The sequence below is a fragment of the Lemur catta genome, chromosome 1, assembly GCF_020740605.2.
Source record: "Lemur catta isolate mLemCat1 chromosome 1, mLemCat1.pri, whole genome shotgun sequence".
Lineage (NCBI taxonomy): Eukaryota > Metazoa > Chordata > Mammalia > Primates > Lemuridae > Lemur > Lemur catta.
In genome coordinates this window covers 279,105,765-279,125,251 of record NC_059128.1, presented here as the reverse complement: position 1 = coordinate 279,125,251, position 19,487 = coordinate 279,105,765, and the positions used below count along the sequence as shown (strand labels likewise).

At 46.1% G+C, this 19,487-nt stretch overlaps 1 protein-coding gene across 1 annotated transcript in view; it reads left to right on the top strand.

The window, feature by feature from the left end:
* KCNJ6 (potassium inwardly rectifying channel subfamily J member 6) overlaps positions 1-19,487 on the top strand; it is a 260,276-nt gene that overhangs the window by 175,021 nt on the left and 65,768 nt on the right. Inside the window, exon 3 of the mRNA XM_045540663.1 lies at positions 1,969-2,889. Within this exon, the coding sequence (XP_045396619.1) occupies positions 1,969-2,889 (921 nt within the window). The remainder of the gene's footprint in view (positions 1-1,968; positions 2,890-19,487) is intronic.

The window sequence follows — 19,487 nt, the reverse complement described above, 5'->3', positions numbered from 1 at the left end:
TCAGGTACCCCACCTGCCTCCAGCCACCCCCGCCTCAGCACCTCTCTCTTCAACTTCTGTCCTGGGATCTGTCCTAAGAAGGGGAAAACGCAAATTTTCTGACTTACAAATGAAGGGCCATTGAGGGCGATGACCTGAAAATCAAAGCTGTCAAACCAAAGAGCAGGTTCTGCAGCCCACATGCTATCTCTTTCTTGGGCTGAAACATAAGAACACATCTGTGGGACTGATTTTTAAGGCAACTAACCAACCATGAGCAAGGTTAGTCCAGAAGTTAAGCTGATAGCCCTCATGTCCCATCCCTGCTATTTTCTTATCCAGATAAATGACTTTTTTTCTTGAGATAGGGTCTCGCTATGTTGCCCAGGCTGATCTCAAACTCCTGGCCTCAAGCACTCCTCCTGCCTCAGCCTCCCAAAGCACTGGGATTATAGGCACCAGCCACCGAGCCCGGCCTTGTTCAGATAAATGATGTTTTTTCAACAGATTGCATTTTTCCTTTAACCAAGGGAAAAACATAGTGACCACAGACAAAACGCATGGAAGAGTCAAAGGACACAGAATGGAAGCCTTGAGGAAGACACTTCTTGTAAAACTTTTAGAAAACTTTAAAATTATTGGCTGAATAATAATTTCATACAGTGGTTCATATGCCTTTAATAGCAGAATCAGTTCCAAAGTTCCCTTTGCACTCAGAGTTTAGGAGAGCTCTCCTAGTGAGCTGCTAACAATGAGTATACCCACGCATTAATCATGAAGGCCATAAGAAAGACAATAACCACAGGCCAAAACTACAGACATTAAATGTTGGGGCAAATGCCAAATCAAACATGTAAACACACAGAAACAGAGAGAACATTTCCTCCCACTTTTTTAAACCTTGTCATTGAATCTACCATTAGAGTCCAATGAATGTCCACTTACCAACAGACACCAGAAATTTTTTTTTTTAAATCCTGAAATTTGACCAATAATGTAAATGGCTTATTCAAAATTCATGCTGTAAATATGAGGAGAGTAACAAGGGAACAATTTATTACAAATAAATATTTTATACATGGCTGTTTCATGTGGGCACATATCACGTATGTGGTTCTGTTTAACCTTGTAACAAGCCTGTGTGTTGGTACCATGATCATTTTGTAAATGAGGAAACTGAGGCTCAGGAATTTGGATAGTGTATTAGTCAGTGCAGACTGCCATAGCAGAATATCACAGACTGGGGGCCTTAAACAATAGATGTTCTGGAGGTTGGTAGTCTGAGATCAGGGTGTCTGCAGGGTTGGTTTCTCGTGAGGCCTCTCTCCTTGGCTTGCAGACGGCCACCTGCTCACTGTCCCCTCACGCGGTCTTTCCTCGGTTCATGCACATATCCCTGGTGTCTCTTCCTCTTCTTTAAGGACACCAGTCCTATTAGATTGGGATCCCACCCTTATGACCTCATTTAACCTTTCACTATCTCCTTAAAGGCCCTATCTCCAAATGCAGTCACATTGGGGGTTGGGGCTTCAACATATGGATTTTGGGGGAACACAGTTCAGTCCATAACAGACAGCAACCCAAGAGCCCTCAGTTATTAAGTGGTAGAACCAAAACTGTCCAAATCCAAAGATGTCTTCTTTATTCAGAGCTCCCTGTCTCTCCAGTGCCACAACATCTCAGATAGAGTGGGGAGACATCCTTCTGTAAGAGCTGACTCAGTGGAACTTGCTGGCAGGGAGACCATTTTGCAGCAATTAGCTCCTTCCTGGCAGGCAGGGTGGTGAAGTACTTACACAAGCTAGATCGAAGAGCACAGAAGGCCAAGTCAACCGGAGGCCTCCCCAGATGGCACCACATAAAAATGGCTTTGTCTACTTTGTTTATAGCTACACAATGGCATTTGGTTTCACACAAAGTGTGCAGTTCCACTATCCTCAAAGAGCCAGCATCTCATTTGGTTTTCTTTTCTTTTCTCCAAACCACCAGCTAACGTCCTGGAGGGTGACTCCATGGATCAGGATGTCGAGAGCCCTGTGGCCATTCACCAGCCAAAGTTGCCTAAGCAGGCCAGGGACGACCTGCCAAGACACATCAGCCGAGACCGAACCAAAAGGAAAATCCAGAGGTACGTGAGGAAAGACGGAAAGTGCAACGTCCATCACGGCAACGTGAGGGAGACCTACCGCTACCTGACCGACATCTTCACCACCCTAGTGGACCTAAAGTGGAGATTCAACCTGTTGATCTTCGTCATGGTTTACACAGTGACGTGGCTCTTTTTTGGAATGATCTGGTGGTTAATTGCATACATCCGAGGAGATATGGACCACATAGAGGACCCCTCATGGACTCCCTGCGTTACCAACCTCAACGGGTTTGTCTCTGCTTTTTTATTCTCGATAGAGACAGAAACCACCATCGGTTATGGCTACCGGGTCATCACAGATAAGTGCCCGGAGGGAATTATTCTCCTCTTAATCCAATCTGTGTTGGGATCCATTGTCAATGCATTCATGGTGGGATGCATGTTTGTGAAAATATCTCAACCCAAGAAGAGGGCAGAGACCCTGGTCTTTTCCACCCACGCGGTGATCTCCATGCGGGATGGGAAACTGTGCCTGATGTTCCGGGTAGGGGACCTTAGGAATTCCCACATCGTGGAGGCCTCCATCAGAGCCAAGTTGATCAAATCCAAACAGACTTCAGAGGGGGAGTTCATCCCCCTGAACCAGACAGATATCAACGTAGGGTATTACACAGGGGATGACCGTCTGTTTCTGGTGTCACCGCTGATCATTAGCCACGAAATTAACCAACAGAGTCCTTTCTGGGAGATCTCCAAAGCCCAGCTGCCCAAAGAGGAACTGGAAATTGTGGTCATCCTAGAAGGAATGGTGGAAGCCACAGGTAAGACATGCTCCATCCTGGGACTTCTGTGGGGTAGATGCCCGTTTTAAACTAGACCTGATGTCCTTATTTACTACAAGCTAGAGAGTACAGAACCTCACTCACTATGGACAAAATCCCCTTGCTTCATGAAATGGTATGCCTATGTGTCCTGTAACCTCAAGTATATCCGCCAAGAAGTCTAACCATGTAGTTTTTAAAAGCCCTTTGGAAAATAAATTAATGAACAATGAAAAATCACCATGTAATATATTTTAAATTTCCAAATATTTTCTTAAATTAAAATTTGATCTATCTCTAAAGCACTTTTTAAATAGCTTTAAACATTGCTAATTTAAATACTTGAGGTTATTTATTATCAAGTTAAGAGGGAGAAGTCAAAGCTTTCAAAGGAAGTCTGACAAACTGCTTTAATAAAAATGCAATTTCACCCATTCGTTGGGAGCCATTTGCAAGACCCATAGCATTGGGTGGTTTTTTGGTTTTTTGGGTTTTTTTTTTTTTGTATCATATGAGCTCCTAGCATTTCTCCATACTCTACCTCCCAAACCCCTAGTAGACATAATGCTGCAGACTCATAAGTAACTCTAGAAGAAAAGAAGAAAATTCCAGATCCATTCATCTGAATCCCATCAATTCTTCTGTCCCTCTGCTGTTACTGGCTAATCGTTGGTGTGTTTTAGGGAAGATGATCTGTTCTCAAAATAGAGAAAACAGTCTGTTTTTATTGAAGTCTGCACTCATATCTGAACTTTGCACGTTACACATTCCAACAGCAAAGCAGCCTCTGTCCATGGTTATTCGTAACGTCCCCCAAAGAGCCATCAACTCTGACTCAGGCTATCCCAGTGCCTCACAGGAAATGTCTACACTAGAGCCCTAAGTCAGCGATTCCTTTACTGTTCTTCTGAGTTATTGATATTAGCCTTGCGATCCTCTTTCATGATACAATCTGTCCTTCTGCGCCTTTTTAAGTCTTCAACTTGAGGCTCAGGTTGGTTTCTATCATCTGAAAATGCATGACTGGCAGGCTGGCCCCAGTGTCTTCATCAGCCTGTAACAAGTGACCTAACCCAGGTTGTCCCTTTCAGAGGAAAGTCATTGGTCCCATGTTGCTACCTCCCTGCACCTCACGGTGTCCGACAAGTTTCTCTTGTGCTGGTGTGAACTTGGCAATACGTTGCTTAAATGCGGCAAACAATGCAAACGTGAGCAAAGGACCTTGCGTGGCGCTCAGTGACGTGAGTGGTCTTCACACAGAACAAAAGGAACAGGGACTAATCCCGACACTGGCTTTAAAGAATAACAAAGTAACTACTGCGAAATGAGTGCTGATGTTAACAGGGCCACTGTACCCTGAGGCCGATCTGGGGGTGCACTTGCGAGGCCCTCGTTGGGTGGCAGCTAGGAGGAGGGGTGGATGACGATTCCCGCAGGGAGCTCCGCCACCTCCGCACACCAGAAACTTCCCCAGCCTCCGCTGAGCACAGGGGCTCTGGCTCCCCCTAGTGGTGGCTGCGGAGCTGCAGCCTCTGGCAGGATAAACTGACCACTCACCGTGCAGTTTTCATATTGGATTCTCACTGTAAATTTCCCCAGTAGGACGTGAGGGAGGGCGGTGTTGCGTCTCTGAGCTCAAGAAGCAAAAAACATTAGGTATGTACCCTCTGGTTACTGATGCTAATCTGATCTGCAAATTGCAGGAGCTAACCTTTGCGTTCCCCCAAACCAAAGCCCAATCTCGAAAAATAAATGAATCTGGAACAAGCAAATTATCTTCGTGAATTCTTCCCCAGGCAGATCCCGTCTCTCTGATGCCAGCTCGTAGTGAGTGAGACTCTCCAAAGGGAGAAACATTGTTTTCTTAGTAATGAGCAATGATACTTGGCTCTGAGCACTCCTCAGCCTTTCCGTGGCTTTCTTAGAGAAAACTGGGTAATTACCAGCAAAAACAATCAAAACTCTCACCCCTGCCCCTGGGAAAAGGCAACTACTATTAATCCCCGCCCCCCCAAAAAAAGTTTTCTATTTTCTGGAAAGTGTGGAACGGTGTTCTAGTAAGTTCTGGAGGTGTCTGGGAGCTAGATATGTCTTGGTCTTTTCCTCATAGGATTTGTATAACTCAGTACCTCTAGCAAAACTATCTCTTAAGCTTCAGCAGGCTATGTTTTCTTTGTGAATAAAAAGCACAATTGGGTTTTATGGACATTAAACAGACCCTTCAGTGGAAAAAAATGCTTCAATGTATCAAACCCACAGGGGAAAAAAATGCGGACCAAATGCACAGAGGAAAACAAATTCACAAGAATCTAATTATTCATTGTAGTGCTGGACTGGAAGGAGCAGTGGAAACAGCAGGCTGACACAAAACAGCTTCTGCTGCGCTCATTACTTCTTTCAAAAACATCTCGGTTGACCTTAAACTACTATGTTCGGTGGTCTTGATTGGCAGACCTCTTTCAAGGATGAGCGCCACGCTGCAACCTTGACGCAGTGCCCTCTTCCTAGCATGCACGTCCCAGCCACATGGTGATCCCAAAATGGTGTTTTCCGGAGTCCTGAGTTGTCCTGCAGGCAGCTGGCCACCTGGGTCGTTCAGTCTGCTGGGAGCTCAGGCCCCACACAGGCTGGGGGGCTCCGTGGATGCACCGTATTCCAATGCCAGCTGCACTGCAGAGTCCGCTCCACTTTTAGATCATGGAAGTGGGCCCCTTAAAGGCAGGAAGTGAGCCCATCTTCACTGCCCGAGGGATCTCATGGAAGATGGGCTCACGCCCATGAAGAACAGACCCGTATCCTTCACGGATGGCTCCGGCCTGGTCCTGCCTGAAATCACAGGGATGTGCCAGGTGACCTTTCAAGAACCTTCCAGTCATGGGGTTCTATTTTTGAAAATGAATCAAACCCTGGAAAATTCTGACACCAGCCACCCAGACATCTAGGAGTTGGCCGTGTCTCATCTGCAAATATATTTTTGAAGGGGGCCGTTTATGTTCCTGACACATGGGCAATTTTGAGATAGTGATGTTTACAGAAGGTTTCATAGCTACGTAAACAAACATGCTCAGCAGCTGTGGCAAATGTGCGTTAAAATAGTAAAGCATTCATATAGACTGTTATTTATAGAGGGCAAATGGGCCTCGAGGCAAGATGACAGCCACACAGCACCGGGCTTGCTGCCAGTCAGCTCCCACGACAGCCTTGCTGATTGATGAACTTCCACATTTACCCCCAGCGATTATGCAACTGTGACAGGCAGCCCTTTCCAACACCTCGGCAAATGTGCCTCATTAGGATTAATCCCCATGGAGTCTTTGGGGGGTTTTACGCTTTTTATTAAGGAGCCTATAAAACTTACCCAGAAACAGATCAAATAGTATCATTATTAACCTGTGTACCCGCCGTTCACTTCCGATATTGCCAACTCATGACCAGACTTGTTTCATCTACATCCCACTCACTAACGGCCTGCCAGCATCGTACCATCCCATCTGCAAATGTTTCAGTGTGTCTCTAAAAGATAAGGACTCTTAAAAATGTAACTATGATACCATGATGACACCTAAAATAATGACCAATAATTTCTTCAGATCCAATAGCTACCAAGTGCTCAAATTTCCAAGTGTCTCACAAATGTCATAATTTCTTTTTTTGTTTCCAAGCAGCTTGTTTGAATCAGGATCCAGATAAGGTTAATGCACTGTGATCGGTTGAGGTCTCCTGTAAGCCTCTTAATCTGTGAGTTCCCTTCCATCTGTGGTTTGATTTTTTTTTTTTTCCTATCCTGATAAGTTTTTCTTAAAGAAGAGAACTTCTGAAAGGTTTAAATACTGCATAGAAAACGAGGGAAAGTGGAGAATGAAACACACCAGCCAACACTTTACGGACAAGGGGGCAGGGCTGACTGCCCAGAAGGCGCCACCTGTGGGTTACCAAGGAGAATGGCGGTATTCGCTGGAAACAGGCGAGGGCACCTGTCCACCGTAGGAAATGTCAGTTCCATCGCTGGCGCGGCATTATTCCCATGCGGAGGATTTTAGTCCTATAAATCACATCACAGATCACAGGATTTTTGAGTTGGAAGCAATCATTGCCCATTTTACAGATGAGGAGGTGGAGGCCCAACAAGACTAGTGGCTTGGCTAAGATCAAAAGCCACTAGCAGAGCAGGAACTTTAAAGCCAAGACCACTTGACCGTGCCGTCTGGCGCTCCATGTTCGGTGCCCTTTGCATCGTGAGTGCTGCCGATTCATGCAGATTCTGTAGAGAAATGCACTTGAAAAAGACAACTGGAATTTAATGTGCAGGTGACCTCTGTTAATATCAATGTGCCCTCTTCCCTTTTCTCCCACCATTAGTTCCTCTTTTTCTTTAAGTTTCCTCTGTTGGTTTCCAAATGTTGTCAATTCCATTTAAAATTCTCGAGGTATTCACACAGATTTTTAACAACCATTTATCAAAGTGAGATGTGCCACAAAACAGCACTGCAATCGAAATTAAATAAGCATCGTCTACAAAAACAGCCCTGGGAGAATGTGATGCTCTGTCAGGTCTGATTTCCAAGAACCATTTTTCTTTGCCGTCATCAAAGTGCCAAGCTACTATAAGAGGGAGAATGTGCAACTACAGAGTTTGAAAAGACAAGATGGTTGAAGGTTAACATCAGGGTGCTCTTAAGCTGTTTCTAGTAGTGATATTTTATAGCCATTACATTTTTCAAATCTTATTTTCTCCTTTTAATAAGTTATACTAATCCCTGCATTGGCAAGCCGTTATCTCTGAATTTATCATTTTTCTCTGAAGAGCTATAACCCCAACCACCTAACATAGGGAAAGAGTTCATTGATGAGATTGAAATGCTAAGAACTTGAGTGAAAATCTTCACAGAGGTATCTTCCCAGTAAATCTCTATAAGGAGTTATTTTTTTTAATTCAAAGACATATATGTATATTTTGCCTAGGTTTAAATCTACCATCCATTAAATAAAGAAATCCAGCTATCCTTTCTTTTTTGAGCATTGGGTTCAATGCATTTATTCAGGGCTTCCTTCCAAAATGTCTGCTTCAGTATAATATATCCAAGTAGTGTCATTGGCTGGGTAAAAACTGATGACAACTGCTCCCCAAATATGTAAACTCTCTGTAATCCTCAGCAGCTTGGGAACACTGTGTTCTGGTTCACCAAATGTCCTAACAATCTCATGTTGGATGCTGTAGAGCACACAATACAATCTTAAATTTTTCCACCACTTTCTCCAAAAGGAAGAATACTGTAAGAGACCAAATGTTACAACTCTATTAAACATTCCCATAAATAGAAGACAAGGCATCAGAGTAGCCATATATTACTGTGGTTGTAAAGACCAAAAATTGTTCATTATTAAAACACCACTACCAGAAAATCCATGGTTCTTCCTTTTCCAAATGGGCCATGAGGAATCACTAAAATAGATGCTCAAGTCAGTGATGGTCTCCCAAAATATACAACGTAGAATTCAAACCCAAGACAAAATTGGACTGGCATCTAACAGTTAGCTCTGACCCAAACGCTAAAGTCAGTACTCACCCTGGAAAGAAACAGCACCATTCAAATTAGGAGATGAGTGTAAAATAGTGTGAAGCCTCTAATTATCATATCCTTAAATAAATAGAGTTTTATTATTTCCTAGGGCATTCGGTAATATGAGTGCTGACAGCAGGTTGCCAGTGAAGCAGTTCTACCCGACAATTTCTAATGACCAGAAGAGGATCATTAGGGAAAGCTATGCAAATTTTTCACACACACACACACACACACACACACACACACACACACACACCTGCTAAAGAGCTCAGCAGCCAGAGGTGCTGCTTCTCCAGTTAACCAGGTCCTTGCTCTGCTGTCGCACACCCACCCACGCCTGATCTCGTCTGTCGTATTAACTTCATAGTAAGCTGCTTATTCTCCCTCAGTGGTAGCTCAGTGCATCTGTGCCTCTGCGTGTCGCTCGTAGCATCAGCCCATCCTGGGCTCAAGCCACAGCTGCTCCTGTCACCGGTTCACGTGACCTCTCTCTATCTCAGTTTCCTCAGCTCTCAAATGGCCACAGTAATGGTACCTACCCCACAGGTGGCCTTTCAACCTCCCGAATTCCATTAGAGCAGACCATTTCTTCCCCCGTGGACCACACAGGTGAGAAACAACGAAGAGCAAAGATTTGCAGGGACGGGAAGCCAGGCAGTCAGAGGCCCAGCACCAGCAAGAAGCTCCACTGTCCCCAGGGACCTTGCAGCTGGTTGCCACGACAGAATGACAAATGACTCCCTTTTGAAGCCACTGGGAATAGTCAAAACAGCGAATGCTAACCTGTGACTGCCAGGGCCCCAAAAAGCACAAGCGCAATGCAAGAGTAAAAGCCAGCCTGGCCTCTGCCCCGGCTACCTACCATGAATTACAAATTGATGGGATCCAAATTAATGAGGATTGCTGGACTCAGCCAGAAAGGACTTTGCATTCCTATAGATAGTAACATCTCATCCTTACAATTTCTGCCGAAAGTGGACATGAATGTAGATTACTCTCCGGTCTTCTGAGGCAACTGCCTGATGAGGACAAGATTAATACGTTGCATTTGAAAACAACGTTTCTATGTTTCCAATCCCCCTCCTAGATTTTTCATAAGAATTCTGAGGTATCATCTGGTGTCCCGATTTAGAAAATGCACTTTTGTGCTATTAATTCAACTCAACTAAATAATATTTATTTACATTAAGTCATCAGAGATATTTCTGTAAAGTATAGATATACTTCAACAAAGCAGACAGGAAATGTGAATTTCTATATGGTCAATTTCGCTATTCTCTGTGTATGAAGAATAGACGATAGAGACACTGTATCTGTCTGCTTTGCCTAAGTTACGCTGCAGTAACAAACACCCCCAAGGGCTTAAAACAGTGAAGATTTATGTCTCATTCACACTGCACGTCAGCAGCAGCTCTGTTCACAGCCCGTTCACTCCAAGATGCCAACTGATGGAGCAGCCCCCTACATAGGACGGGCCGTTCTCATGCCAGGCAAAAAGAGAGAAGTGACATAACACCTCACTTCTGCTCACAATCATTAGTCACGGCAAGTCATATGGCAGTGCCTGATGTCCATGAAATGCAAAGTATAATTCTCTCATAGGGACTTGGAACAAATCATTGAGAGCAATAATTTCAATCTACTGAAGACCACCTCGTGGTTTTGAAAACCAGTACACTGAGTTGAAAACTTTCTGTGAGTTAGGGTTTAAAAGGTGATGTAGTCGTTAGTGTGTTCACCAGAAATGCCTGGCTTTCATCCTTCCAGACGCATATTAGATTACACTTCCCTGTTCCTGCTGCACTTGGCCGTGTGACTCAACAGTTGATCAACAGAAGCATTAAGGGCTGAGAATCACTCTGGCGCCAACTCTGAGAGCCGATGTGTGATGTTCTCTTCCCACTTCTAATGGAAGCGCACGTCACAGTGAAAATTCTGTCATCCTGGACCCTTGACTGGCCCTGCCACGTCACTTGGGACATGGAGCATGACTGAGAAATAACCTTATGTTGAGTTAAGCCACTGAAATTTGGGTTGTTTGTTACCACAGTAAAATCCAGTCTGTCTTACCTGATATAAAATGTCACGTGAACATTTCATAAAGTTGGCTATTGTATATTGCCAAGCGCACTAGACTTGCCAGGAAATGCATTTGTGGTTAGCTACTTTGCAGAGCTTCTCCTTCCTCCTTCTCTCTTCACTGGTTAAGATTTTGAGGTCAGAATTCAAATTCTGTGTCCACTCTTAACCATCCTGTGATTGTTCACATCACTTTCCTTAACTTCTCCAAATCTTTTTTTTCCATTCTGAAAAACAGGAATTATACTTGTACCCACAAAAAGATTCCCTGAGATAATACGTGCAAATCCTTCATCCTGGGGCTTGGTGCATAGTAGGTGCTTGATTTAGAGAGTGAATCTATGATTCTGTGAATCATACTGTTCTCATAGCTGCCATTCGTTTGGTGTCTTCTGGATGCCAATTACTTTATTAGATGCTTTGCATGGATCATTTTCAATCTTTGAAACAGTTCAAATGTAGGGACTATTTCTGTGTAACAAATGAGAAGGTTGGGTCTTGGGTGGGGGGTTGAGAAGAGTAACTTGCCCAAGGCCTCCCAGCTGATGAAGTGGAAGAGCCAGGATGCAGTCTCAGACGGCCCTCCTTCCTCACCCACCTGCCCCAGTGCCTCTCTAGGGGAGCCCAGGACACAAAGGCTTAAGGACCTCCAAGGTAGTGGTTATGGATTATGTTCATTCATGCACTGAAAGTTACGGCTCAGCAATATATTCTCTCTTGATTGCTGGCCGTGGCTTTCCCACCCGGCTCACCTTGCCTGACTTCAGGAGGCAGGTAGGGGCAATCCGCTCTCGCATAACGGTTGACGTTGAGTCTCTTGAAAGGACAGCCTATCGGCTCACACTCTCCAATTCTACCCAATTCGATGTCATCAGGTGACTGTGCCAGCTGAAGCTCTGGGCCAGCCCCATCCCAAATGGCCTGGTGCCGTGCCAAGTATAACCCAAAGTGCAACCAAGCGGCTAGCTTATAAACCCTTAGGGGAGGAAAAAATAAAGTTTAACATTGAAAGGGAAAAATCAATTTTGACTCTGAACTCTCTGCCAGAAAGCACTATAATAAAAATATATAGGCTTTGATCAGGCTAATTAAACCCTTGCTGGGGTTTCCATTTCACTGTAAAACTTTCAGCAAGACCCTTTTGGGGGGATGCTGCTGCTGCTGATGATGATGATGATGATGATGATTCTCCAGTCACTGAGGCCATCCTTGGGAGATTTTAATGAAGCATCTGCTAAGTGAATACATTTCCTTTTACGTGTTCTCAAGCATACTCTAGATAGGGTGAATATTAAAGGAAATCTGTGAAAGCTGATGGGTAGTGGAGGGCTGATGGATGAGATTAGAGAAAAACATGCAATAGGAGCATGGAGAAGACCAGACTGTAAAGACTGAGTCTGAAATAGACTGAGGACACATCTACAACTTGGAAATCTAAAGTCATATTAAAGAAGTAGACCTTTATTTGCTTAAGATACTCAGTAATATGTACTGTGTTCCCAAACAAAGTCAGAAAAGGAGCACAACCTAAGGGAACAAAAATGTTGCTGGTCCATGATTCCTATAGAAACTCTTAAGAATTCACAAGGTCCAACATAGGTCAAGAAAGATTTCCAAACATCTCCCTGGGTCCTTCCAGCATGGTTCCTTTGTGTTCACCCAAAGGGACTGCAGCATGTTCAGCCTGGCCTGCAGACCCTGTGTCAGCCCCTTCCCCCAAAGCTAGGGGATGAAAAGAGGTCGTGAAGCCAACCACAGATGAGTCATGACTGCATGTGAGGAGGAAGGCAGCTTGGTCAGCCACCAGCAGATCGGGCCATGAGTAGGGGAGGGCAGGGCTGGTTTCCAACACAGCTTCACAGCCTCCGCTGCTCTGGGGGTCTGGCCCAGAGTCACACCCTGGGACTGGTGGACGAATTAGCAAAAGCCTCATCTGCGGCTGAAAATACCCATCCTGACATCGAAGAGGTTCACTATGGGCTCTTTGAGTTCCCATGTCAACAAGGCAAGGTGTCCCCTACTGCCACACTGAAAGGTAGAAAGACACAGTGGCATCTCGTCCCTTGAGTATCATCTGACACATACTCTACCAGGTATGAGCGGGCATCGCATGAACAGTGAGCACCCATAACCCAGGAGAACGGGGTAGGGGGGTCAGAGAGGGTGTTAGACTGTCTGTGCACTTGCCTTCAGGGGGTAATTGTCACATGTCCCACTCTAGGGTCTCTTCTTATGATGACATGAAATCCACAGCTGGATCCAAGGAGTATGCATTTAAATTTAAACGTTTAGTCTGTCTTCCCACCCACCACACCCATGATTTCTGCTCTTCTCTCTGTTCAATCCTCTGACACCACCTCTCCCTTGGATAACCACATGGCTGTGAAAATAGAAGCAGTCAGACTGGAATATTCACATCTTCTCATGGTCGTGTCTACACCCCACCCCACCTGGGCCCTTCTCTCTGCTCCTCCCTCCCACCACTGAGGAAGCCTGTCCCGCCAGCCCCAGCCCCAGGCCCATCGCTGCAGCCTCTCAGAGACTCCTAGACAGCAACCATCCTCCATCATGAATTTTTTTTCCTGATGGTTTATTTCCGTCAGCATAAAACCATTTTCTACTATCTACCACCTTAAAGAACCAACAAACAAAACAAAACTACACTTCTCTTGATACCACGTCGCATTCCGGTACTACCCCGTTTCTCAGCTTTCCTTCCTGTGTGACTTACGGAAAGAACTGTCATCTCCATTGTCACTGTCTTCTTGCGCACCTCAAACGGACTTCAGTTCCCAGCACGCCCCGACACTCACCAGCAAGCTCCACCTGCCGCTCCAACACTCCTCTGTCCCCTCTCCCCGGCCTCCCTCTCCAGCCCTTCCTCCCCTGGCGTTTGTGGCCACCCCTTCTGCTCTCCCTCCTCCCCCCTGATCGCCTCTCCACTCCGCTCTGCCAGCTGTTTCTGCGCTTCCCCAACCCCTCAGAGCATGTCCATCCAGACCCTGTTCTCCACGTTCCCTCTCAGCGATTTCAGCCAGGCCCTTGGCTTTAATTACTGTCTTTTCCTATGTGACGCCAAGTTTCTATCTCCAGTCCAGCCTCTGCCCTGAGCTCTGCACTCACAGACCCAAGCGCCTGCTTGGGCCCCTATTCACCTGCCTAACAAGCTGGAACCACCAATGTGGCAAAGCAGAAACCAGAGCTTTCCCAGCTCCCTCAGCGCCTGTTCCCTCCCTGTCTTCCCCGCATTCGTAAATGTCATCACCATACGGTGACTTAAGTCCAAAACTGCAGCATCATCCTAGATTCATCTCGTTCCCTTCCCGTGGAAGTCCTAGGGGGACTATGTCTCTAGGGCTGCCACCCTGGAGTCAGTTGTCATCACACGGAGGTGATGGCGTTCAGCTGGTCTCCCTGCTGACGACCTCCCTGCAAAATCCCATTTGACATGTGACAGCCAGAGCTCTCCCAGTAGGACACAAACCAGAGCAAGTCACTTCTCTTTCCTCAAACCCTCCCCGTGGATGCCCACCGCACTTGGAAAATCCGATCCCTCCGCACGGCTTACCAGACCCCTGGCCCGGCACCCGCCGGCTGGTCTGATCTCCCCACTTTCCCGCCTGACTCATGCTGCAGCCACCTGGGGTTCAGTTCCGAGCACAGAGATCCTGCTCAGCGAGGCCTTCCCCGACTGCCCCACAGAAACCAGCTTTCTGCTCACTGTGCGTCCTACCACTCGGGGTGGCACCCATCGCCAGCGGATGCTATCTCATTAATTAGATTATTAGCAATTAGAACGTAAGCCCCATCAGAGCAATACCTCGTCTCGCTCACTGCTGTGCACCCAGTACCCGGAACGGTTCCCACCACAGCAGGCACTGGAGAAATAAGTAGGTACAGAATAAATGCATGGGGGAATAAATGAGTGAAGTGTCTCATATGCTCACAAATCGGATTGGATCCTAAGCACACAGAAAGAAAGTCTAGAGTCATTTAAAATTGCCCCAAAAATCCCCAGAGATCGCCCTGGTCTTGGTCAGCCTGACACCTCTACCTGCCTCCTCCCCTTCTTCTTAGAGGTGCCCTTCTTCCGCCTGCCTCTTAAAATCTCGGTGGCTGCCCAGGACTCTGGGCCCTCCTCGCTTCCCTTCTGCACATTCTCCCAGAGCAACCTCTCCCTGCCTCTGGGCATCACTCCATCTGCATACAGGTGGCTCCCTCAGGTGCAGCCTCACACCTCCCTGCTGAGATACAGACCCAGGCAGCCAACTGTGTCCTGGATATCTGCATCCGGGTGGCTCTCAGGTCCCTTAAATATAACTTGTCTTAAACTCAGACCCACTCCCTCTCCTTTATTCCACACCTTCATGAATGGAATTTCTTGCCTCCTCATTGCCCAGGTTGGAAACCTGGCTGTCATCTTATGCTCTTCCCTCCCTTGTGCTCTGCAATAATTATTCCCCAATCCCTGGGCTGCCGAAAGGAATCCCTCCTCAAGACACTCTACTGCCATCTGCTGGGAAATCTGTGTAATAAATATATAAATCTGTACCCCTTAGATATAGTGAGTTGTGCAGTGTACAACCCGCACAACCATATGAGGCAGCCCTGGCTAAGGTTGTCCATTCCATCTCATACCTGTCTCTAGTACCCAAACATCCGCTGCTTTCCAGCATCTTGGCCCTGGACTTGGGCCCGTTCACACCAGCATGCCCTCCCCCTGGACTATTACGATGCTTCCATACTGGTCTCCCTAACTATAGTCTTTCATTTTTGTCATCCCTCTCCTCAGAGTTGTCAGAACAAACTTTGTAACATACAGATCCCATCCCCTCACTCCCCGGCTCAAACATTCTCAGTAGCTTCTGAGGAGATAAAGAATAAGGACCAACCACCTTTGCACGTCACAGACTTGCCACCTGTCCAGGGGCCCTGTCCCCCACCCCGCTGAAATGCCTGAACACACCATGGGTTATTTCATCTCTGGCCTGCACACGTGCTATGACTTTATCTCTGCCTAGAACACCCTCTTCCACTCACCGTCTAATTACTCCTACGCACCCACCAAATCTCCCTGTAAATGCTGCCCCCTATGGAACCTTCCAGACCGCATAGCAGACTTAAAAGTTCCCCTTCTCTGCTGCGCTATATTTCTACAAATCTCCATGATGTCTTGTGTGTGGCTGACCACATGTGAGTGTCCCCAACAGACGTGACATTTTTGAGGATAAAGATTATGCTTTTTTTCCCTCTTCCCAACAAGTAGTACAATCTGGCATGGTGGGTGCTCAATAAAGGGATGAAAAAATAAATGATTTTTTTAAAAGCAGATTTGGCCTTTCTAAATATGTGCCCGGTGCTCTGAAGGGTTTTTCCTTTCCTCCTGGTGCCTGGTGTTTCTGGGCTCTACCAGGAGCCAAGGGCAACATCTGGCTTCCTTGTGAAGGCTGTCATGTCACTGAATTTAAAAGTTATAGATATTATTGTACTAAAAGAGTCTGTTTATCCTATAAGATCGTTTTCCCACCCAGTATTCACCATGCATCTTATAAACTCCATCCGACATAAATACAGAGTTTAAAGGAGGGGTCCAAAATACAAACTTGTCCCCAGAATTCAGTCTCAGAATCACACAAGAGACTCTGCCAAATAGAAATATCTTTGCACCCCCTTTTTAAGTGGGTCCAGTTCAATGGGGACCCCTCCAGGGCCAGGAGACTGGGCTCCAGGGGCAGCTGTCCCTCAAGGCATGTAGGTCACCTAGTCACGTGCACAGAGATTCCCTTTGATGTCACCCAGTTTTGCTGGCAAATCTCCTCCCCTTCCCAGAGGAACAAGCAAGGCTCTCAGAACAACAAAACATGGGGAAAGCTTCTAATCCGTCAACAAAGAACGTCCATCACTGTCCAACCCTTCCCCAGCACAGTGACGAAGGAGCGGTGAGATTGAGGGGTGCATGCTGGATTAGGACACACCACGGTGCCTCTGAAGCCTTCTAGAAGGCCTTTCTAAAGGTAAAAACAAGCAAGGGCGCCTATGCTGAGGTCTACTCAGTTGGCAGGCAAGGATTTTCCAGAGCCTTCCGTGCGCCTGGCATTGTGCAAAGATAAAAAAGACACAGTCCTGCCCTTGAGGAACTGGGAGTTGAGAGCGGGGATTCAGCAAAGTATTTTCTGTGAAGGGCTGGATAGTAAATGTTTTAGGCTTCATGGACGGTCTCTGCCCCGACGACTCAAGGCTGCCAGCAGTGTGACAACAGCCACAGGCAACCAGTTACAAAATGGGCATGGCTGTGTCCCCGTAAAATTGTGTTTATGGACACAAGTCATTTTCACAGATCATAAAATATTATTCTTCTTTGGATTTTTTTCAACCATTTAAAAAGGTCCAAACCATTTTTAGCTCTCTCCTGCTCTGGATGATGAGTCTGACATAAAAACAAATGAAACCCAATACCACGCGGAACGATGTATGGAAGGGGAACATCTTACATGAGGACGTGAGCCATTGGTAGACCACGAGCGCCCCTGCCGCACTCCCAGCCAGAACTGCGACGCACATGTGTCCCCATGATCTCGGCCACACAGCGGCAAGGACGGCCCCTCGCCCCACTGGGGGAAACAGAAGGAGCCACCAAGTCGTGATGAAATCATTTGCATTTGCACTTGGCATTTGCATTCTCCCCGAATGAGAACACAATGGGGAGCAGAGGTTTCCTGACCTTTGGGAGGGAGCTAAAATTGAACTTCAAGCAGAGACGCCGCAGTAAACAGTACTATTATTAACATCCTGTTTTCAAAGAAAAAGCTGGAAGAACACGAGCGTCTTCGGCTAATGAGTGTTTGCGTCGATGCTCGCACTTCCCTTTTTGTTTGCTCTGTGTTTCTTTGGGGGAAAAGTACACCCACTACTTAAAGTTTCCCGACTCTCCTCACAGCAGCATTTATTCTTAACATCAATCCCTTTGGAGGTTGAAAGTCTTAAATTCCATCCTCCTGGAAAGAGCCTTTCTTCGTCCAAACTCCCCTCTGCCCCACCTCCACCTGCTTAGGAGGCGGAGTAATTACCGACAGTAATCTGCCATCCACAAGGACACCATGAATCACACATCCACACAGCCTTGCTCTCTGCCAGGCTGTCATGGGACATGTCCCTGCAGAAAGGCGTCCTTAATAAACTCGCTGGCAATGCCTCCAAGCTTACAGACCAGCTGTTGTCAATACAGCCCCCAAGCGACATGGTTTAAACGTTCCATTCACAGACCCAGCCAAATACGCTAGTTGGAAAGACCTCATGATGACGCGAGGACGGGCTTTGGCTTGTTCCTATCTAATCACAGCATCTTGGATCGGAATAATTGTAACACACCGCTGAGTAACAGTAGCACCTGTGAAACTTCCTACATAAAAGTCGTTCTCCCTGGCATACACTTTCACTGGGAACACACACTGGGAACCCCTGGGTTCTGTCCGGGTTCGTGTTTGTGCTCTGTCTTTCTACACGGCTTTCTGTGGCTCCGTGACATCTCTCCAGGTAGACTCTAAGCTACTGGTGGTAAAACCCCCACAGGGGTGGGGAACCTGTGGCCTCAAGGGCACTTGTGGCCCTGCAGATGCCCAAGTGCAGCCCCTTGACCAAATCTGAACTTCTAAAAGGACTGGTTCTGTAAAATTTGGCTTCGGTCAAAAGGCCACAATCAAGGATCTGGAAGGACCCACCCCCTACTCTTACGGGCTTCTCTCCCCCGTGCCCTTGGCACCGTGCTGAGCACATGAAGAGCACAGTGCCTGTTGATGACAGTTTAGGGACCTGTCAAGGTGCCTCCTGGCCTAACTCTGTGGATCCAAACCATGCTAGAGTTCGTGGATGACAATTTGATAGGTGAATCTGGCTATGAAGCTCAACACAGCTAACTCGTTTCGGATCATAACATCGACCCCATTTGCCATGCTACATCAGAGTTTGGGGCAGAAGGAACGAGCTTCTAAAATCGACCACTTTTGCTGCATCATTCTCTCTGGACATAGACACAGAGGCAGATATATATGTAGATGCCTGTGTGGTATTGGAGCTCTTTTAATCACTTTTTACCCCTAGATTCTTTAGTGTAGATTATGCAAAAGTGAAGACAGTCTTACAAAACCACAGTGCAGTGATCAAAATCAGAAAATGGATATTGACACGTTATTATCCAGTCTACAGACTTGATTCCACTTTTGCCAGTTGTTCCATAGTTTCTCTTATAGTCAAAGAAAACCCCAAGTCATACTTTGTTGTCATTTCTCTTAATCTTCTATCATCTAGTGGAGCTCTTCTTTCTCCTTCTTGACATTAGCTTTTTTGAAGAATATAGGCCAGTTACATTGTAGAATGTCTCTCAACTTGAGTTTTTCTAATGTTTTTCATGATTAGACTCAGTGTATGTGTGTTTGGCAAGAAGACAACAGAGGTGATGCTATGTCCTTCTCAGTGCTTCATATCAGGGGCACACGATGTCACCTTTTCCCATTGGGTGATGTTAACTTCCGTCACTTGTTTGGGTGCAATGTGTCCGATTTCTCCACTGTAAGGTTATTATTTTTCACTTTGAAAAAAGTATCTTCTGGCTAGATACTTTGAGATCATATAAATATCCTATTCCTCCTCAAACTTTAATTTTAGCATCTACTGACGATTTTTGCCTGAATCAATTATTCCTGTAGTGGTTAACAAATGGTGACCTTCCTAACTGCACAGTTCTTTCTACATTCATGTGTTGGCTTTCAACTATAGGGCAGAACTTTTCCCCTCCCTTAATATCTATTTATATCAGAATGAACTCATTGATTCTTATTTTATTAAGTGGGTTATAATCTCCTACTACCATTGTTTATTTTTGATGCTCAAATTATCCCAGGTTTGGCCAGTGGGATCCCCTTCTAGAGGCTCCTTGTCCTTTGAACATTTCGTCACCAT